Source organism: Acyrthosiphon pisum, chromosome A1 (genome assembly GCF_005508785.2).
Source record: "Acyrthosiphon pisum isolate AL4f chromosome A1, pea_aphid_22Mar2018_4r6ur, whole genome shotgun sequence".
NCBI lineage: Eukaryota > Metazoa > Arthropoda > Insecta > Hemiptera > Aphididae > Acyrthosiphon > Acyrthosiphon pisum.
This window is the reverse complement of record NC_042494.1, coordinates 53,115,005-53,139,746: the sequence shown is the minus strand read 5'-3', so window position 1 is coordinate 53,139,746 and position 24,742 is coordinate 53,115,005. Positions and strand designations below refer to the sequence as shown.

The 24,742-nt window shown below is 32.3% G+C and overlaps 1 protein-coding gene across 1 annotated transcript in view; it reads right to left on the bottom strand.

Moving 5' to 3' along the window:
* LOC100162916 (calpain-1 catalytic subunit) overlaps nucleotides 1-20,084 on the bottom strand; it is a 99,993-nt gene extending 79,909 nt beyond the window's left edge. The window contains exons 1-2 of the mRNA XM_001944312.5: nucleotides 19,654-20,084; nucleotides 11,274-11,446 (exon numbers count right to left, since the gene is read on the bottom strand). Coding sequence (XP_001944347.2) covers nucleotides 11,274-11,433 — 160 coding nt within the window. The 5' untranslated portion in view covers nucleotides 11,434-11,446; nucleotides 19,654-20,084. The remainder of the gene's footprint in view (nucleotides 1-11,273; nucleotides 11,447-19,653) is intronic.
* Nucleotides 20,085-24,742: the final 4,658 nt, after the last annotated feature.

Sequence of the window (24,742 nt, the reverse complement as noted above, 5' to 3'; positions counted from 1 at the left end):
TAAATTATTGTGTAAATGTATATATTGTAGCCTGTGGGTATATTATAACAGTAGAATGTCAAAATTAGTTCGATAGGAGTCGTGTACGCGTGTCTGAACAAACTATTATCAATTATATGTAATTTTCTAATTTGTTTTAAGCTCTTATACCATTTTTAAGCCACTGACAATATTACGTAAACAGTAATAGATGTTGTACACAAAAGTAATTTATGTTTTGATTGATATATCTAAACAATAATTGAGCATTAATTACTAATCAATATCTTTAATTACTATTTCGGAAATTTAGAATTATTATAGTTACTATAATAAAATACAAGTTTATTTTGTACAGGTAACAAATTAATATTTTGAACAGGAATAGGTACAACTGTACTAGTAATTGTGGATACAGTTATATGGTTGATGTATCAAAAGTCTTCATAATATAATTTTTATTTTAATAAGGAAGAGAAGCGGACATTTTTGCATGACAATGCAGGATTTGTTGATTAAATTGCTATAATATGCACGACAGTGTTAAGATTTAAGGGATTGCAGTGGATACAAATTGACGAAGCAGAACATTTTGTTCTGGAAATAGTGCTAAAAAATATGTAACTGTAAAGTTAGATGTTAAAAGACATAAATTAGTTTATTCACTAAACTTTAGTTTGCATGCGGCCCTCGGAACTTTTTTTTGCGGCCCTCCAAATATATTTCATGGTGTTTAAAATTTTTTTTTCGAAAAAATTAATATTGTTCATGATTAAGCGACCAACACGTGGATGCAGTTTTAAGAATATCAACATCAAATATGAAAGCGGATATAAACGAACTAGCGGAAAAATGCAACCTCAAAAATCACACTAGCAACTAAATTGTATACATATATATATATTTTTAATTAAATTTTTTCTGTAAAATTTGTATTTTTTCATACTTATAATATATTTCCATGTAAAATAACTAAATATAATAGGAATACAATTATTAGTATTATATCATATTATGTACAATTTTTTTTTTTTAATGCGGCCCTTGATGAAAAATTGAAGAAAAAATATGGCCCGCATGGTTAAAAAGGTTGCCGACCTCTGCACTAAAGTATTACAAATTAGTGTATTAATATAATTATTATCAAACTTCTATAATTTCATTTCAGTTTAAATTAATGAAAAAAACATTTAAATAAATGTCTTGACATTTATTCTAATGAGAAATAAAAAATAACTGATTATAGATTCAAAATAATACCTATATTATATTATGTTACCTACTTAATGTCATAAGATCTAGCGGTCACTATATATGCTGCCACTGCAAGCTTTACATTATAACGTTAAAATAATAAAAATGAGTACTTAAAACTTAAAATTGGTGTAGCAGAATTTGTTTGCACAATGCAGTAGAATAAATTATAAAGGTGGCTTTGCTAATATGCAAAAAATGTTGCTTTATCGTAGGGTTTTTTTAGAAAATTTCACTAAAATGGTTTATAATTCAAAAAATATAATATAATTAGGTAAGCATATAAGGTATAGGTACCATTAACTCGGGCATATACATTCCAATAAAAAAATAATATGTATTATTTTAACCAAAACATAGTTTTCTGACAATCAATTTATCGTTGTAAGATCAATAGGTTTCTCGTTGAGATTCAGAATCTATAACATTATATAGGTACGATCATATTATATATACAACAGAACCTGCTGTAACTTGCAGAACATCCTCAACGATGACTATTTATATTATATTATTATGTAGAAAACTATAAACACTGTTAAACGTTAAGTAACTTTGTACGTTAAAAATATAAACTCATAAAATAAATTAGAGTAGACGGTAGAAATGTATTATCCATAGAGCGATTAAAATATATACCGATCATTAACTGTTGCTGCTCTCGTATTAATTTATAGGTACCCAAAAGGTACATATTATATTATTGTACTTTTTATGCGTTTAAGTTGTCAGAAGTCAAATAAATTGAGTTATCAATGGTAAATCAATAGTAATGCCCAACGGAAATCAAGTGCACTTATTAGTAATTATACTCCTTAGTGATTTCATGCACGTCCTCTGCTGGCTGCTAGAATTAACGTTTGCAACGATAAAATGTAATTTATAAACTACGAAAAAAGGCATTAATAAAGATATATAATATCTCTATAATATGTGTTTAGTGTAATGAGTTTTTAAGTCATAAATCTCAAAAAGAAACCGGTCGGGACGATTGTTTAATCGAGTTTGCACCTCGTTCGCGGGATGGTCATAATAAACGTCACATTCAATCAAGTCGCCGTGGGCGCGATGGAACGATTCTTGTATAGTACAATGGTGCAACTGCTCGACAAAACTGCACGTAGGAGTGATGTGATAATCGCTTGACAAATTCCTCGTGTACCTTCATAGTGCATTTATTATATATTATGTGTATATTATACAAATATATACGAACAGCACGTGGTGAATCGTCTGTGCAAAAAAAATGTTGCACTGTGCGCGGGCAGTATACCTATGTATAATGTACGATTAAAATAAATGTTTTCGTACTGAATCGCTGACGCGAAAACGGCGTATAGGTACCTGATGTTATATTACTACCGAGGTATAATACCTGCATATTATACACGACACGCATAGTCGTTATTATACGCACACTGTATACATTATAATATTATATAGGTACTATAAATGCTACGGGGTAGCGCCAATCGGCCGTATTCGCGTCCGCCAGTCCTTGGACGCGTGATGGACAGCCCGCGCCAACCGTGTTTATTATTATATATTATATAGTAATAACGAAGACGTTGGCGTCGGTATGTTCTAATAATAATACCCGTGAATGTGTGCGTGTACGTGTGACTGTGTCTGTGAAAGAGAGAGAGATGAGGTGAGATCACGCCCACTGATGACGATGATGAGGTTAGCGGGAAAAAAAACAATGCAAATAATGCAAAATTGCGCATGAAAAAACTAACGCTCATCAAATAACCCTGGGCGCCCTCTCGGACGATGAACGACACAACGGGAACGGATGGACGGGGAGCAGCGAGCACGTGTGGGCGACGGTGGGCTTTCACTCTTTGTGCATTTTTCCCTACCCAAGGCCATCACGGCAGGAAAAACTTTCGATCGAATCCGCCGGCGGACGCCCAGAAGGGGAAAAAAACTCTATTGTTTATCAACAGCGCATAACAATGTGTTTAAGAAACGATTCGAGATCAATTCAGAGGTGTCAGGGCTTCGTAAAATAAATTAGGTAATGACGAACTATATAGCTGGGAACCGTGGTAGGAGAATAAATCCATGTATACATATAAATATATAAATATTATGTAAGTATTGAGAGTAACGACGTCGTGTAAAGACAATATTTATACAAATATACAAACATCATTCTTGGGCAGTGAACAATAGAAAACGTTCTAGAAATGTTTCTAAGAATGTCCGTGTTAAAAAAATAAATTAAATACGAAAAATGAGTAATACGCAAATATTAGCGACCGATTCAATATGCGTGTTAATGAATAAAAAACACAATTGACAATATTAAGAAAAAATAAATGGAATCATCAACAATTCAAACAAAACATTGATTTAATAAGAAATTGATATTCTAGTTCTATACTTTATGTAGCTACTATAGCACGTAACAATACTTTGTCCATAACAAAAGTTATACCCAGCTATTATAGGAAGTGATATAAATAGGTAATTATTATTGAATAATGAATAAATTGTGTTTCTAACTTACAGTGTATTCATTATTTAACTTGAATTTAAAAAAGGTGGGTAAGTGGATGTCGCTCTGCTGTACAGTAGGTTACAAGTGGGTCACTGTATAATGGATAGTATTAAATTTGAATTCAATGATATAATATCACTGTATAAGAAAAACGATTCTGAGCGGAGACGGTTTGTCAGTCTACATATTAGATATACATATTATAGGTATACTTATCTATAGTATTATTAATAATTTTCAAATTAATCATATCACAATATCCATTAGATAACGCGTTATACATCAACAACAAACCGTGGTACTATCATAGATATATAATAGTATACTTTAGAAGTTTCAAGTACCCACAAATAATATTATACAATCACAACAAAATAACTAAAATAGTTATTCCAGGTTTTTTAATATGTAATTTCGTCCAAATTCAAACTTAAAATTACTATAAAAATAAACTGTGCTTATGTATTTCTTAGAATTGTTGGTAACAGAATTAAATATTTACGTGGAATCTTGTTTTAAATTTTCATACCTTAGATATAAAATTTGAACATTTTATAAATTTTTAACTACAAAATAATTATTCAATTTTAAATTTGATAAATTTTGTCAAAATTCGATCTTTAAATGCTTATAAAAAAATTTTTAATATTTTTCAACTGCTATTGTAACAATGTATCAGGAGCCCTGTATTAATTTTTTACACTTTTTGGCCCAATAGATAAAACTTTATTGATATTTATAGAAAAAAAAACTAAAAAAATTGAAAACTTACAATGTCCGTAAACAGCTCAAAAGAGTCAAATTATTTTCAAAATTTTATCGTATATAGAAAATGCTAATATAAACATTCAGTGAAATTTTCAAGTTTCTACAGTCATTCGTTTTTTAATTACAACAAAATAAGAAAATCGTTACGTAAGAAATCGAGTAAATACCAAATGTTGTAAAAATATGAATTTCAAACGCTCATAAAAATTTAATTTGAGTTTCTTATAGACATTTTTTTTTTGATAAAGGTAGATTATCCTATAAGGAATCTTGTATTACATTATAAAATCTTAGATTTAAAAAGAAAAATTTTTACGAATTCTTAACTCAAAATAATTTGCTAATTTTCGTGATTTTTCCATATTTCATGTATCTACGGTCATTTTTTTTAAAGTTACACAAAAAACCAAATTCAATTTTGTGAAAAATCGATTTTGCGTAAAAATTCCCATTTTTCCTTAATTTTTCTTTGGTTTTTCTTGGCGCTTTTGAAAATTACTGGGAATTTTAAATTTTGACCTCCCCAATGCACCAACGATATTCACTTTCCAATCGAACAAGATACTGAAGTTGAAAATCGAAGCATTATTTCGACTACTTATCGTATACACAGACACAAAAAAAAAAAAAAAAATTAAAAAATAAAAAACAAAAAAAAAACACACATCATTGTAAAATCAATACATTCATCGTTCCACTCAGAATCTAAAAAATAAAAACTATTGGAAACTGAAAATGTTTGTTAAGAGTTCAAATCAAATCAAAATGTTTCATCAAAAAAAAAACACACATCATTGTAAAATCAATACATTCATCGTTCCATTCAGAATCTAAAAAGTGATGTCGGAAGCTTGTGCTCTAGTGATGATAGTAATTTTTTAGGTACAATTTTAAAAAATCTACTTGTGCGCTAGATTTGGTTAGCTAAAAAATATATGTAAATATAGTAATTTTTGCAGGGTATGACGCCTTATATAGAGTTATATTATGTAGGACTTATATTATCTATATAGGCTCAATACAAAATTATTATACTGCAATGGTATAATGTTTGTTATGTATTTTTGCGGCATATGGTCGGAAAACTTGGCGGTAAGTAAAAAAAAAAAATAAAACAATAAAGACGGTTTACATTCGCCTCGGGTCTCTTGTCTACGACGATGACGTAGAGTACAAAGAAAAAAACCGATTCTGCGTTTGACTGGAAATGAAACCGGTCTAGTAGCGCGGAGAAGAACTTTTAGCTATAACACAATCGCATTATGCAAGTACGTAATATTTAGAATCGGACCTATACTATCAAAGCTATAGAATTTCTAACGTTCGGTGCAGGTCAGATGAGTTATAGCAGCTCTGCGAGAGTCCAAAATTCGACAAGAAAAAAAAAAAAAACTAGAAATCATAATTTAAAATGTGTCCGTGCGATATGTGAAAAACACGCGTATCTTGGTCGTGTTGCGTATAACGCTAAAAACCGTAAAAATAATCTTCATCGTCATCAACCGTATCGTAATAATAGTATCATCCGTTGGTCATCATCAAATACACATATACATAATATTATGCTGGATTCTGTATAATACGTTATTATTATTACTATTTAAGTCGCTGCACGCAGCGCCTCCGAGATAACACTGCTGCCGCTGCTGCGGAGGTATACGATGACGGGTAATAATAATCCAGTTTGGTCGACGCTGAGACCGGATTCCCGGGTAATTGCCGATTAACGGTCCACGGCGGTCGTAATTAAAATCACCGGCAAAATTAGACGGCTAAACGTATAGAGTATTATTATAGAGGTATACGCGCGCGAGTGCGACAGCACACACGCATTACGTATTATTATTATGCATACGGTCGAGATAAATATTAATAATAATATGATGTTTGGACAAGTGCGTTGCTCTCGATAATATAATATCGTTGTTATCGTATACGTACAACAGTCGTGCGATTTATAATATAACTTGGACGCAAAAAAAAAGGCAAATTTAAGAGGGAGCGAATAGAAAAAAAATATCTATACGGACGCGGCGTCATTCGCCACCGCGTCGGCTGCAGATCACGTCATGTAGATATACGCATTATATAGCAATAATATAACGCGCGGCGGCGTGTAAAAGCCGTCGCCGCCGCTAATGAAGAGCGGATTCTTCTGCGGCCGTCGAGCTTTGGTCAGCGTGCAGTGGCGCGATTCTCGGTATACAAATAGGAAAAAAAAACAGACGTCGGTGGGCAGAATGAAATACGCGGGGAGTGTGGGAGAGAAGGTGTGAGAGAGAGAGAGGGAGAGAGACGGAAAGGTAAAATGTGTACAAAATAAATACCGCGCGGCGGCAGCACTCATCTGAGCACATTCTGAGGTAAACGGGGCTAATTAATTGAACGCACGTTTTCATCAATGCGGCCGTACACACATACACACACGTACACGCGTATTATTATATGTATGGAAAAATATACTTACACGTCGTCGTCGTCGTCGTCGTCCTAGTAGTAGTTGTAGTCGTCTGTAGGTAATTGAACCGAAAGCAGCGAGTTTACCGTTTGATCGCGGCTACGACGACTTTGACTTAGCGCGGCTGCCGAATAAAACGCGTACGACAATTTTTGGATTTTGCCGTGCGGATTTTAACAATATTATAATCAAGTCACCCATGGCAACTCGAAATTATTGATAACTACAATTCTCGATTAAAATTAAAATTCCTTTTCAAATTGCCAATTAACACGCGTCTTATATTATTATGTGTAAATAATCTTGTTAACTCGAAAATTAATTGAACAGGTTTTTAATATCTCGCATTTAACTACTTACCCTGATTCAGTACCTAGGTACTAATACCTATTAAAAATAGTTAGCCGCCGCGATTATTTTTCGTTTATGGCTATTGATTCTTATCTGATTCGACGTACCTACAACCCAACCTAATTACAATAATAGCCGTGTTCAGACTTCAGATTTTAGTTTTTTGCCGTCTGTTAGTTTAATCGTACACCGTATGACAGTGTTTAAACGCTTAACTACGACTATACAATGAAAATTGATAACACATTGTTATATTCATTCGCAGAAAAAGTAAATTTCATTAAAAATATTGAAAATTACGGAAACAAAATTCAATATAATATAAGTTTAGGATTCCAGCGAGTACCTACGTTGTCTACTCCGTTGTTTAGAAGATGGACTAAAATGTATGAAGCAAACAAAATAACTACCTAAAGTCACAACATTTCATTAAATAAATTAACATGTTAACTAATAACTATAGGTATTTAAAAATACAATTTAATATTATAGATAATAATAAAGTATAATACCTATTATAATAATATATTTTTATGATTTCTTTGATATCTCGAAATTTGTATTAAGTTAAATTTTTTATATGAAAACCCTTGAACTTCTAGTTACCGAGAGTCGATTGTATTTGCATTTATATTGGTTTCGACGCCTACACGTCTGCACGATAATTCGTACGTCCGCGTGTGTACGTTACGCATATATACTATATTGTATTTGTCTGAGCGACAGCCATTGCAAATATAAATCGTTATTAAAGCTCAGATTAGTGTGCAAACAAAATTGTAAATCGGGAAAATCGTATTTTCACATAACAACTTCTGTTGCAGCGGTTGTCGCGGAGCGCCGGAGCATAATTATGATAATAATGCGGACTATATTATATCATGGTATTATAGGTAAAAGTATTTTCTTCGTTTAATTATTATTTATTTTTTTTTTTAAGTTTATGATGCGTGCAACCTTTTATGTTATATACTACAGAAATAATGTGCAATTAACACGTTTTCATGACTCAATTATATATGCAAAATTATGCAAAAATAAATTTTATTAGATACTATATGTATTATAGAATCTACATTCTACACGCGTTATGAAACGTATAGATTTTTAATCAGAATTGTTCCAATTCCATGTGAATTACATAAATATAATATTATGTGTGCAGAGGCATAATATACGATTCCAAGCCCTGGTCGTTACACTATAACATATTATAATATATGTACGCCGAAACGTATACACAACGTAGTCCACAATATTCGCTTAACGAACTCAACCTGCAGCACAGTCGCTCGGGGCCCGTGTCCTTATAGGTAGAATAGTCGTGTACTAAATAATATTATAATATCTCATATTATTATTGTGTGCTCGAGTTCTGTTGTGGTACCTCGCCCGAGTTCTGTACAGTTGTTGTGGTACGTCGCGCGGCCCGGCACGCATCGAGTACCTACGGTCACGTGGCCGCGATAATAATAATTAATAGTATATCGACATAATATTGTTATATTGTGCGTGCTAGCGGTCGCGCGGGTGGTCGTCCTCCGCTCGACATAATATTTCAAATTAATAATAATATCATATCTATAGGTAGTATAATATATAGGTACCAGCTATTACCTATACGTATATATGATCATTTTATATACGTAGGTACAGCCCTGCTGCAGGTCGGAGTATCGGCCGTTGCGAGATAACGCGTCGTGCGCGGGGCGAGCGGATTACGATTTTCGGATGGAAACCGATTTCGATTAAGATACGAAAACGACGACGACGAAGACGAAGAAGACGTCGCACTCTCTGCGGTAGCTCGCGTGTACATCACATAAAAGGTTAGGTGCACCGTGCACAACAGCGTAGCTCGGAATATAATAATAATAATATATTTTAAAAACTGCTGCAGCGTCATGCTCGCGTATACCAATTCTTCCGCCTCTCGCGTATAGTCCCGCGATTAAAAAAAAGTAATATTAACGCGACTCGGCTCGCCAGGTATGATATATTATTATAATGCGTACCCGTGTATATATAGGTAATGAAAATTATAGGTGTGGAGGTATTATACTGCTGTGCAATTCGTATAGTGCGTACACGAGCAGTGCGGGTATAAAGGTATTTTAGTATTTAGTTTTTACTGCACTGTAATAATATTATATATAATCGTATACGTAGGCACCTGCAATAATAATAATATTGTGGCTGAAGTGAATTATTTTATCATCTCCAAACAGTGATTTTCTGAACGTTAGTGAAACGACTTCCAATTATTATGTAACGAGAAAAAAATGTCCCGTGCACTTTTTTTTACCTACATAATCGCGCGTACAGTTCAGGTCAGCCCCCGCGATTTTTACACCATCGGTAACCTGCAGCACTCGACCTGCACCATCGCGGTGTTTCGTTTCGTAATTTTACATCGCGTGACGGCCATCCACAACACAATATTTTGCTACTACTGCAGCAGAAGTGCAGTGGAAATGCGGGAGCATGATGATCATGATATATAGAATTATTATGATTACTTTCTGATTACGATTTTTGGAGTCGTGTATATATTTTTTTTCTTTCTCGGAAATGTAGATGTAATATTCTGCAAAATCCAATTTCTACCGATGGGTAAGGCACGCCTGCACCGCGGTTTTGGTTTCATTTTCGAGCTTTCACCGTTATCTGAAGAATTGCGGCGGCGGCGTCGACAACGACGACGATTTGCATAATATTATACCGGACGTAGGTTCTCGACGACGACGACGACTACTCCGACTAGACGTCGTCGTAGTAGTATTATAATATACGTAGTAATTATATTTTAAGGTCGTCCTCGGGACATCCATTCATGAACAGTAAGAGAATAAATAATAATAATGAAAATAATCAAACCACGACTAGTCCGCGGGAGTCGTGACGTTGCGGAGGAGTAGCCGCGTATGGAGCTGGAAGACGGCGCGGAAAAATAGAAAACACGCGGTCGCAATACGAAATAACCGCTGACGGGCAGATACACCATACATATGATGATAATATAATATTGTAATATTTTATGCGCGAATCGAGTGTGGTACCGGATGGCGCGGTGGTCGAACCGCGGGAACGGTATATACCCGGAGGATTTAGGCACGTCGTATCATATAATAACAATATATTAATAATAAATGTGGAGAGGCGCCCGCGCGATCGTGATAAACACATCGGATTAATGTTGTGTCGTATAATATACATAAAATACGCGCTGGCCCACAATAATTTTGTTTTATGATTTCGGACGCCGCCCGTGGACCAGCGCGAAATATTCTCCTCTAGTATGCAGCTCTTTCTCTCCTATGCTCTCCGTAAATCATAAATCGCCGTAACTGGTCATTATTATTATCATTACACACTCCACATTGCTATACATACGATAAATATTATAATATACCTATAATATAAAATACGCGTACCTACTATTGTATTTTTTAGGTTAGATCAACCGTGAGCGCGCGTGCACAAAAGGGGTCATCGAGATGTATAACGCACCGACACCGCGTTCACAAACATACGCTCGCCGTGTTCCGTAGGTACCTATAAACTGTATTACAAACGTCGTAGCTATACAGGAACAATGTGGTCGGTAATACGACGTTTTTTATTTTATGATATCGCTTTTTTGTTCGATCTAACTACTATTATTGCAGTAGTTAGGCGTATAACTTCCTACCCACCAGAAAACCATATATTTAGAATGCCCGGTAGTCCAAACGGTCTTTACTTCCACCCAGAAACTATTATACCTAATAATATTATTTTAACCTTTAAGGTATAATATGACGTGATTAAATCTCTGCATATTAACAAATTTTTAAATAACTTTCCTAATATTACCTACGTTTTAAGCGAAAAAAAAACAAACTATCCAATGGACATAATTATAATGGGCGTATTACAGTAGCCGTGTTCAATGCACGCTCTGCAGACATAACTCACCTTTGACGTGTCCGTTCAAGCCGTTTTTGTTGCCGTTGGCGTAGAGGTGGCGGGCAGGGTAGGGATGTCGGTGGTTCGACGGCTGCGACGACGAGTGATTGTGGCACATGAGCCGCACGCAACTGTCCCAACACCCGCCATGCTCGGCCTCTACACTCATCTCATTTTCATTCCTGAAAAAAACAACACGTCATCAGTTACCATATATTATAGTATATTTTATGACACAAATTACGTAAACTGCTGGAAAATTATTTTCATAAATTGCCCAGAAAGTTGCGACTGTTTTAGTGTGTAGACGTGGAACAGCGGGAGTGCGTGGGGCCCATGTCAGATATAGATTATGATTCGGTTAAACCTCTACTCGTGTATTAGGTACGTACATAGGAACCTATGCCTACCTATAGGAAACTATGACTGCCTCTAAGAATATTAAATACGATAATTTGAAGGTTTCAAAGGAATAGAAGAAAGTGTACGTACCTATTTTGAAGGTAACAGTATCGGAATCGTTTGCCGTTATTATACCTATATAAACTTGTGTGTAAGATTGAATAATGGAAGTGAGACAATGCTAAAACTGCGTTTATAGGAAAACAAAGGAAAAGTAAAAAATTAGATAAATTGGCAGAAAATATCAAGTCGTAAAAGATTAATACAGCGGTTTTATATAGTATAACAAAAGAGACGATAAGTTGAAAAAAATTAGTAACGCATTACTGCAAATTAATAATAATAATAAAAAATAAGTAATTGGAAATCGACTATGGGACATTTTTTTTTCACATATATAAGACCGCGGCCGTATAACTCGACGATACCGTTACTAAAACCTTCAAATTTGATTTAACATTGGTGCCCGGCGGATTGTTCAAAAAACAACGGGGTACACTGCAGCAGGATTGAAAACAGTTTTTATTTTATTAAGACCGTCTACGGTAATGAACTATATTATATACGCTACGAGCTGGTTCGACAAACCCAAGCAACTAACATAACCTAAGATAGAACCTAACCCTAGATAGAAGCAATCGATAACGGTTGTATTAGTCTTGTTTATATTCAATTAGAAGATTCCGTTACAATATTGTACGTACGTACCTATATTGATTAAGATACAGAAATGTGCATGAGTTAGTAGCAATTACGCACATTATAAGCACGGTATGGAATGCGACGCGGTGTACACGGTAATATAATAGTCTAGTTATCCTAATGAAAATCGTTGAATAAAAAATAATGTGACCAAAATAATTTAATATTTAAATCCTATAAAATGTATAGATATTATTTTCAAATATAAATCGATGGGAAAATGATATACTTACTAATTATTACTGAATGGTATATTGAGTAGGTACTCGTTAGATATGTAAGTATTGATAAAATATATGTGTTAGAAATAAAATGAATAAATTACATTGGTAAAAATAACGGGAATATATATAAAAAAACATATGAAAACCAATTAACAAAACAGATCGTCAGCGATTTAAGAATGATATAATATTATTATGTTTATGTTTGGACCACTTTTGCGTAACAACTAACAAGCAGATCAAATATACGTTTACACACGGACAATTTAAACGCTCGCTGCTCAACGCCTCACCAATGTTTTATGAACACATCATAAACAAATCATCAGTGGTTAGTGTTATAATTTATAGCCGAATAGATTGCTAACGAATTCTGTAGCTGTAGTAGGTACATAAAAAACCGATACAAACATAAAAACATATTATTTAACGAATTAAACGTGTTTAGGCATAATATTATATAAGTAGACATAGTGCAGAGTGAAAAGCTTAAAAATATTACTAAAAATAAATAATTAATAAGCTATATTGTATTTTTTACCTACGTATTATTATATAGGAAGTTGTAGTTAGTTGATAAAAATAAGTGACGGCACAGGTGCGCGACAAAAATATATAATAATCAACTATGAGATTTTATAAAAAAATATATATAATATATTATATATCTACGGTTAATTAATATTATATAAGTACGAATATAAGTTTTGGAAGTTATAATTGTGGAATTTGCATGTTTTTTCTTTTAGCCCATAGAATTAATTGCCGAGTAAGGTATAAAATATTCCCATTTCATCACAGTGGCGGCGTGAACTTTTTTTTCCTATGAAGTCAACTACCTTAAATAAGTACACGCACACACATTTTTTTCGCATTTTACACTATCTTTTCACACATTTTATACGCAGGTCGTATGTGACTATGCAAGTAAAAATTATAAACTAGTCAAACCGCCTATGTCTTGAAGACTGTAGTCATTAGGACACCCACACGCACCTTTACTTGAGACGGCAACATCATAAAAAAAGCTTTTCACGCGCTCACTGTTTCATCACATATTCATGACATATTATAGGTGCGTAAAATAAAAAAAGTTATTAGTTTATATTTTTGCATATTTAGTGATTATTTTCTTTTTAGTACCTACTACATACTCTTTAATTTCACGATTGTTCGATAGTTATTAACAAAAAGTATTATATGTACCTATTATAATACCCGTATTTAATTAATATTTATGTTTTCCAAGCAAACAATTTAATATTAATTTGTTACATTTTTTATGTTATACTATAAATTAAAGTGAAAAGTGTTGTTCCAATTCCAAGCCGAACGATGGAAATAAGTAAAAATATTATCGACTGCTATACAACAGTATAAAAATATAACTCATATAGATATAGTAGATACATATACGAACAAGACGTACGTAAAAACTATCATAGTGTTCAAATAATAACACATAATATTATAATATCCACATGTATGTAACCATATAGTGGCACCCATAGGTATATAATATTACTATTATTCGTGTGCCTGCTGAAACACGTGAACCTGTTGATAATTTACGATCCATTATATGAACGCAATATATTAGCGGGTACCAGCAGCGTTGCCTGCAACATGTGAAAATATGCAAAGTGAAATGTATTCCATATTTAGTCTTGTAGTAGTAACAACGTGAAATAAATTTGTACTCGACTATACGCTGCAGCAAAGGTCATGACCAATATATATGGACTAATTGCAAATGAACGAACTCTCCTTCCCTAGAAGATGAATGCGTTCAATTAATCGCCACACATTAAGGAAAGGAGGCGCTCATAATTTTTTTCTCGATCGCATACAGACCATATTATATTCATTAGCGATGCCCAGCCGATGACTATAATAATGATCAAAAAGTAAAACCTAGATTGTGGTTTCATCTTTGAAGCAAAAACATACTATACGTAAAAATGTCGTTTGTTTGGTTTAGGAAAATGTGTATGTTCAAAATCGAGCTGCAGTATGACTTTGAAATTCGTTACTGTTTCTAATCTATAACAATGATAATATAAGTAATAAAAAACGAAAATAAACTCAAGGTTTAACAGTAAAAAATAAAATCAATTTGACTGGGTATTATATTGATAATATTATTGAAACGTCACATATTAATCTATTATATATATATATATATTGGCACAGTTGAACACGCATGATGTCACATTTTTTTTTAAAAATAATTAAGTTATAGTTTATCAACTAATCATAATATTGCATATGGACATGGTTTATATTTTTAAAACTATCTCGAAGGCTCGTCATAGTTTCTTCATATTGTTGTTACCTATTACAAATCGAGGATATCAAAATTAATGTTTTTTAATGTAAGTAACGAAAACAGTTTTTTATTAAATTTTATGAAATATAGAGTACCTGTACTTCATTTTCAAGGAGTATTTTACAGAATAATCGTACAATCACAATCGGTAAAAATAATGTAGCGAGACGAACAATATAATAAAACTACAGAAACTACAAAATACAAATTCAAAAAACGTGGATTAGGCACGTTTTTTTTTTGGCTTGTCTATACGCAATACGCATACTTTATAAAAAGGAAATACTTAACAAATTTACATTTTAAAATTCATTAAATGGTACAATTCTTCTCGTGGCCTCTACAAAACAAATTTTAATCTTTGTACTTCATTGTCTACAATATTACTTATGTTTTACATTAAATTATGCATAGCGTAGTGTTTTGAAGTCTGTAAGGTCATACATGACTTGGAAAAAAACAAAACATCACAATTAATGTACAATATATAAGTTATAATGTAGGTAGTGAGACATAAATAAGCTACTTGTTTAAAGATTTTTATCGTATATCTTGTATACAAATAGATAATAAAAACCACCCACGAATATAAAAACTTTAAAATTATTCCGGTGACATGATGTCATTACGTCCAACTCCCATGCAGTGGTCTTGCTATATTATGACTACCTATATAAATACGAAAATACGGAAAATAGTTTACCAGTCGAGACACAATGCTTATTTATGTAGAAATACCAATGAAAATAACGACAAACGACGTTTTCAAGACACTAAAAACCACAAAACGCGTTCAGATTTTATTCACAGGTAGTTAGTTATATAATATATTTAGTTTGAATGGTTTTAAAGGAGTTGATTTGAATTTTACGAGTTGAATTTTAAATACCTAAATCAAGACGATTTTAAAATATAAATTTTGAAAGTATAGGTTAATATAATATTAGCTGTTATGTGCCGGACGGCTCATTGACGATAAAATTGTAAACATAATAAACATGCACAGATAAAATTGTATTCATGAATCACACAATATATAAAACGGTGAAATGTCGAGAAGACGAATAAGTGACGACGAGTGAGCTGGCATTATTATTATTTTCATCATTATTAGATCCTTACTATTATGCTATGCATGAAAGTAAAAAAAAAGCTTTGTGAATTTCGGACCATCTTTATTGTAGGTGTGTATATTCGACGTGCTACAAGACATTGTCTTCGATCTGTATATAATATTATACAGTCGTAGTGATGAAATAATATAGCGGTACTTGTGGTTGCATCGAAACGCAAAACCAAAAAAAAAAAAAAAAAAATGGATAGAAGAACTCGATAAGTCAAAAACAAACAGGAAACTACTGTACAAACATAATGTTATATTATATGTTATTATCACTGAGTAGTGAGCATACAATAATATATAGGTGCTCGATGATATTGTTTTGTCTGGCGTAATTGCCATTGCTCGTTGATGCTATAGGTGTACATGTATATATATATATATACCTAGTATTAGCTGATATTCGAAAGCGTTTACGGTTGGAAGGGTACGCAGCGAGACGTGTGTGCGAAGGGTAGAACTGGAAAAAACCCAAAAAACCGTACAAACAACAACGCGGGGCGACGACTGGTGAAAAAAAAATGTTTTTCGTAAAAAAAAAAATACGGTGGCACGCACGACTGCAATACCGGAAGTGACGGAGCGTCCCTGTACGCGAGACGTGCGGCGGCCACAGCAGCTGACTGTGGCACCGTAGCCACCTTTATGTATAATAATTTATTATACCGTCGTCGAGACGTCAGTCTGGTCAGGAGAAGCGCGTGCCGGCAGGTGTCGAGCGTATATAGTACAACCTATATATACACTATTATAATACAATAATATGACACAAATTATAACGAACTCACACTGCAGTCCCTCGTATTTCGTCCTTTACCACCCCCCCTCCGTGAAACATAATCAAGTCAACCACATCGTAAAATAAAAAAAAATACTCGCATTATTCGTGTAAGTAACGAATGAATTGTATGAATTCACGTCGATATTCGTCTCTATATAAATAGGCACATCGGTTGACGAAAAACACGATTATTAAGATGTTTTTCATATGCGGCGATCGTCGTAATATTATATTTTACGTAAGCGTCCTTATAACACCTGCGATATTATCGTAGTAGCTCGCGCCCATCCGTTAATTAATAATATTTTGAACTCCCAGGAACCATGGGTGGTTCTCTTCGTTATCAGATCGATGGCGATATATTATATTTCCATTATACAAAAAGTTTTGAAAAACTGAAGTCTCGTCAAATAATTAACACAGCAACCAATATTGTGGTTTTATTGTAAGTTTTAGGATAAAAAATTTGTCGTCGCAACGGAAGTTAGGCACCCTGAACAGTATCCACAAGAATTGTAAGATTGGTGAAATAAATAAATATTTTAGACAATGTCATTATGATGAGTTATACATTTTCAGAAAGGAAAAACAAAGTTTGAAGGGGGTTTACAAGCAAATCGGCCGGGGGCTCTGCATTACAGCAAAAGATGAGTTTATAAGACAGAACCATAGGTGGAGCCACGGGGCGTGCAGAGTATGCAGCTGCATGCCCTAATCGCCCTGAAGGCTGCTTTAATTCAAGTTTAAAATGAATTAATAAAAGTAAAATCTATGAACGGTTAATTTGGCTGAAGTCTTATGATCATTATAAATACTAATCATTATATTTGTTCTTAACTATGTATTTTACTTGTATTAATTTTCCAAGCAAAGACAGTTCCTAACCGTATTTTTTCTATATAATATAATTCAAAATAATAAATATCATTTCTATGTCATTATCAATTTTTTCAATTTAATTTTCTTTTTTTAGAACTAACTGATTATATTCTATAACAAAAATATTGCCAACCGCCGGAGGAATTCAATTGCGCTAACATTCGGCATATTATTTAAAATTAATAAAAATTTGAAATATTATTTAAAAAACTTGAATAATAAATAAGCTAATAATTTAATAATAAGCTTACAATTTATAAATAACAACTAATTACGGTGACCTATAAAATATCCGAAAATAGGGATTTTAGGGATAACCCCTCAAACCCCCTCCCCATAAATTGTGGTGGGCTGATTTATATTCTGCATACGCTAAACAATACTTCTGGCTCCGCCCATGGACAGAACGTCGTCCGCATGCATCCCATTTATTATAATATCATGATGTATCCCTATATGACCATATATAATAATATAATATAATAGGTACATTATGTATTTATGTACTATATAATAGTATATTAGTATATTATATAATGTACCTACACATGATATTGTTATGATGTAGATAAAGCGTGTGAAAATATAATATAACTGATGTATTTCGAAGAGCCAAATCTGTTGAATGTATAATTTCCGCGTAAAGCCGTCAATATATAATCTTCGAGGTACACTTTACACTTAGTGTGATTATATGTATCGTATGCCCTCAAATCGCGCCATAATAACGTGGTCACTGGTAATCTAACCATAATAAAGGGACCGAGCACAAACCGAAGGTATAATATTATAACAACGATATAATGACTCTTTACGCGGTGAAATAATAATAATAAAAAAAAAACGAATAGGTAAATAAATAGTAGTGGATTGGACCAGTTTTTTTATTTTTCCCGACGGGCGCGCCTTATGGAAGCCCGTGCCGTCTCCCTCAGGGCGCTCACTCGCACATGCCCGCGAGAAATTTCGACGTCCAAAATGAAACAGACGTTTTGCGCTCGACCGTGAGGAGCAAATCCTCTGGTGTGCACGAGTGTCTCGAACAGAAGTGGTGGAAGGTTTAAGGAATGAAAAAGACGGTGTGGATACGGTCATACAGACGAGACCGCGTATATGCCATATGTATAAATGAGCTATAAATAACAATAGATAATTATATAAATTAAATACTCTTAGTTTTAGAAGTGCTAGTCAGAACTCATTCATTATAAAATATTGTGACTATTGTTGGAGACTACCTAATAATAATTATTACGTATCTGTTCAAACTATAAATCGACTTATTATAAACGAGAATAATAAAATTGTGTCTTTGCTTTACAGAACCTTCACAGCCCATAATCTCTTGTATTCACAGTCTGCAGGCATTGAATACAAGCTAGGTTATTACTATATAGGCAGATATTAAAGTCGTTCGAGGCACTAGAAAAAACTGTCAAGTCTGTGTGGGTTCCGTTTGAAATTATAAACTGCAGAAAAATACGGAAGCCAAAACCAAAAAATATCCATAACATCCCACGACTACATTTAAAATACATATTATTATATTATTTGTATCAGTTGCTGTACTATTAAACTGGGCCCAGAAATATTTAAAAAGAAATCTAAATTTTTTTGAAAAGGTACATTGTAAATTTTAATCTCTTGAATTACGAAGTACGCATAATAGTGAAAATTGTTTTATATATTATGCGAAGACATGCATAATCTCTTGCATAATGAATCACACGTTGATCAAATAGAAACATAATATTGGTTCGTCGAAATAAAATGTGTAGCTTGCCTAGCTACATTTCTTACCTAATCAATAAAAAAAATGCAAATTCATGCGATCACGTGACATGTAATGATAATAATATCAATTATCATACATAGCTCGGTCCAGTTGCTGTATATTTTAGTATATCGATTGTCATATTATGATAATCAAGAATAATGTGTATGGCACTCACTCTTTGCTCGTGTTCTTTGCCAGCGGTGCCGACGGACTAACAGATGGAGAACGACGTGACAATTTTAGTATCGTTGTTATTATACACCGCACACTCGGAGGATCCTCGCGATCTTTGCAAGTCGGACGTCCGCAAACACAACGACTGCGGGGAAACGGAAGTGTCGTTATTATTTCACGGTACCCACTACCTGATACGAGATTTATTAGCGTGGTGTACTGAAAAAAACAAAAAAATGTTCTAAATCTTAATAATTTCACATCGATTTTGGACCGTTTTTGTTCTGTTACGTCGATTACTACGGCGAAGGAGACGACGACGCACGTTACGTTAGCAGTCGCGAGGCGCACCGACTGGTCGGCAATTTAAGAGTCACACGTGACTGCTGGTGAACCGCCACCGCCGCCGTCGCCTCGGCGCTGTAGAAGTACGATTTATTATTACTATATATTAATATTATTATTATTACGACGCGTTGTTCCGTTCTGCGGCGGACACGGCGCCATCTGACGACAACCGATTAATATATTAATGTATTATAATTATTATTAATGTTAATTTTAGGTATATCGCTGTTATTATAATATATTGTTATTGTACCTACCGATTATGTCTGTCTGTTTTACAATTTTCGTTTGTATTCCACTACATGGCGTGTGTGTACATACGTTGCACACTTTCCAAACCATCTGGTCTGCTGGCTTTGAAAACACAAAAATCCGCAAGTTTTGAAGAAATATTTTATAAATTGTTCTACCAACAGAGTGGAAACAATAAATTGTATGTTGCCCGTATACAAAGTCGAATTGGTCCGAAGACGACTTAAATAATAATATAGCAAAATAACACTAATCCTGATAAAAATGTTGTCGTTTAGGTTAATATTGGAGATGAATAAGCTCCAGATTTTTTTCAAATTTGAAGAGAAATATATTTTTTAGGTAAAGTATAGGTATTTTTATTTTCTAATAATAAAAAATATATTTCAGTCAATACTTAATGCAACGAAGAACTTACAATACTGTGTATGTTATGTACAATATAATATAATAGTATAGGTACCTAATAAAACGTTAGACGTCATGACTTCATCGTCAGAAAATATCATTATATAAATTATTTGCAGTATTACCTGGAAAATAATCTCCTCTCCAAATTCGGAAACGTTTAAACTCTGATATTGACCTAGATTGTCCTAGATACAACAATTTTGATTTCACTTGGTGTAATTGATTTCGCTATATTGCTCGTTTGACAGTCGGATATATTAAAGGGCATCCCGACTGTATATCGGTAGGTATCAACATAGCACCTCTCTAATTGTCCAATTATTATTACCCGTGGCCGCCAAAAACCTGTGTGCGTGCATCGAACGACTCCACGGAGGGTTAAAAAATTGTGAACGCAAGAGTGCTGCAGGTGGTCGTGACCTCGAATCGAAACACCAAAACTGGGCAGATGGGCGCTGCGAGTCGATCTACGTATAATAAATTGTCGGTGCAGGTGCCTACTGACGAATTGCATTCGTGTTTAGGTGTAGGTAATAGGTATAATGTATATATATATATATATATAACAATGTTGCAGATCTCCATTAATGCAACTTACAAGTGGTTCATGATATAATATAGAAGTCAAAGAATGGAGAGATAATATATATATTATTATTATATCGTGATTATCACAATGTTGGGAGACAAATAAACAAACTATTTTGCTCATGAACCTATATTTTTAGTACTAGTCAGTTTTGACGATAACTTAGTTTTTAAACAAATTAGGTACATTTTAAAATACCCAGTAATTTTTTTTTTTTTTCATAAATTAAATATTGATGTGGAATCGCGAGCCATGTAACTTTGTAACTTTTTTCGTACCAAGCACATCAATTGCCAGATCAATTTATAGATTTCAGGGGTCTATTTTCATAACCATTAACCAGCGTACGTAAATTTAATTTAAAGTTTATTCAGTTGTTAAATAGTTGATTTTGAAATCAAGTGAATGAATCAAAGTTCCCCTTTTCTGTATAAACCAGTTTTCAACGTTGTTGCATAATATAGTATTCATTATAGGTCTAAACACTTAGAAAATACCATAAAATCACATCTTGGTCAACTCAAAATCAAATAAAAATCTGAAAACATCTCGACTGACGACTTTTTAGCTTACATTGTAGTTTGGTATTTACATAATATTATGGTTTTTTTTTTTAAAAATAAAATCTATTGTTTTAAGGCTCTATTTTTATAGGCTCTGGTTAAGCTAAAATACATGCTCAAATAAATAATATTATGCAATGTTTTTCAAGTTATTCCATAGGTATACTTGTTTATACGATTTATAACAAAATAAGTAGGTATTTAAAAACATACTGTATCCAACTGCAGCAGTAAGTTATTAATTAAAATAATGTGTAATTTTTTTATTACCTATATTCATTATAACACTTTGAATCTAATTACATGAACTCTCAGTCTAAGTATTAATATGTCATAGTCAATTGTTGTTCGATAATGTAATAAAAAAATGTATTATTTATAATACATGACACACGATGTGCCACTGGAACTATGAAACATATAAAATAATTTTAATCTTTAATTTATAACATTTTCATTTCGATATGGCTGTAAAATTACTGATATTATGACGCATACATTTTTCTTTACGAAGCTAAAAATTAGGTAAACATTATGATGTTTGTTTAGAAATATAAAAAAGAGTTAAATGTGTTCGCTGTGTTGAGTATAAATGAACAAACACGTATCTACATTGGCATATTTAAGAAGCTAGTGTGGTTTCACCGAGGAGTTTATTCAATTACTATGCTCCTTAACTATATTCCTGTACATATATCTTGAACTGAGTTAAACTTATTATATAATAATATATAGGTAACAAAATATTAAAATATTGAAGATATTTGATTTTAGTGCAATTCGTAAAAAATATCCATATACAAATCAAAAATATGAAACGGAAAATAATAATATGCAGTTGCATGCAAATTCATGCTCATCAATGTATGACAATTTTAGGTATAATTATATAAAATACAGTCAAATCTCGATAACTCGAACCTCGATAAATTGAAATCGAGGATGTACACATTTTTTTCTTACCAGTTGAATTGTATTTGACGTATATAATTTGAAAATTACATAATTTAAATTTATTTTTATTCCCGTAAAGATACCAGTTATTGAGACTAGACTGTAATATTCATACAAAAATTCTCAATAATAATACGTCAGTTTACGGTATACCTAGTACATTTATCTAGCCATATGAATATGGTTTATTTACCAGGCATTTGAATGTATTCAGAACAGTTATTAATGGACTATTAATTACAATTTATATTTTACAACTATAATATTATTATTTTTAGTTTTTGGACACATTTAGTGTAGTAACTATTAATTGTTACTAATAAAAACTATAAATATATTTATATGCTACAAGAAAATGTATACCATAGCTACTCACATGTAATACCTGGTATATAACAGTTAATATGGCTGCAGTATAGTTTATTAACAATAAACTCAAATATCTAAATAACTATGTAACTATACGCTTGTCTATCAAAATAATTGAATGCTACAATAGTAATATTTCATTCGATATATTATTATAAATTGACCGATCGTAATCGCTATTATGAATATAAAGATCCAATCGTAAGACAATAATAAAATAATATGTGTCATCATAAGTTCCCGTGATAATAATAATCGACTAATTAATAACCTGAACATTTAATCATCTTGCATATGCTTTATTGTTTATGCACAGGTCATGACCTCAGTAATATATTATTAAATATGTTAAAATTACCTATTATTACCACAGTACTCCTTGGAATACGAATTATAACGGTCTTCCCATTCATTCATCGAGCAATTTTATTATGAAAAACTATGAGCTTAATATTAAAGTAATATTTTTAGGTATTGCAATTTTAATTAAAAATTTTACCTATTATTTAATTAAAGATTACTATGTTAAATATAGTATAGTAGCACCAAGAAAAAAGTCTTATGAAGAATCGCTTTAATATTTGATTGAGTTATGAATATTTTATATTAATTTACAATAATTGAATTGTTCTTATGGTTGATGTAAAAAGTGTATATGTATAATGATATAGGACTGTGATCTATGTGCCACTAATAGGACCCAAGTACTATCGGTGGTTCTGGCCATGATGTATATGTTATGATAACACAAAGATTCTTGAAAAAAAAAAGGTTGTTTGAAATAAAATTGTGAAGAGGTTCCGAGGTTTGAAAAAGTTTAGGGGTACGCGAATAATAAAAAAAATAAGGAAAACATTTTTTTACAGCCCTTATTATAACAAAATTATGTGTTTCATTTCTAAGTAAGACAAATGAAAATTGAATAATTAAATAAGAATGAAAAGCCAATACAATAATAGCCATAATAGGTAGGTTACTCGTATAAATATAATGTATAAATAATAAATATAATATATGTTTAAAAACTTGGATACTCGGATACTTGGATAAAATGTACATAATATTATGTAGGTAATAATATACAAGATATCTGATATACATAGATGATACATTTATCTATCCAATTGTCTAAAATGTATCAAAATACTCAGAAATACTTTTACTTTGGAGTATAAAATTAGAATGTTTTCATTCAGAAAAGTAAAAACTTGAACAATAAAAAATTGTAAAAATATAATTTTTTTCAAAAATGTTGTTTTACAATACAATCAAATTATGTAAAAAAATATTTTCAAAAAAAGTAAAAAATATTCGAAATCATTAGTATTGACACTTAAATGGATCACCTTGGATATGGTTTTATACAATTTAAGAAAATTCATTATAACAGTGTTATTACCTGCATCATAAATGTTTTAATAATTATCGTGATTTCTATAATAAATTTATTGACTGTATTTTATTTGTTTGACGGCGATATTATTGGTTGTAAAAATGTCTTTCTTTTCAATGATTAGATGGTAAAATATGTTTAGTGATTTTACACTCGATTTATTTCTGAGATTTTATTTTTAAAGATTAGCAGGTGCATATAAATTGGTGGT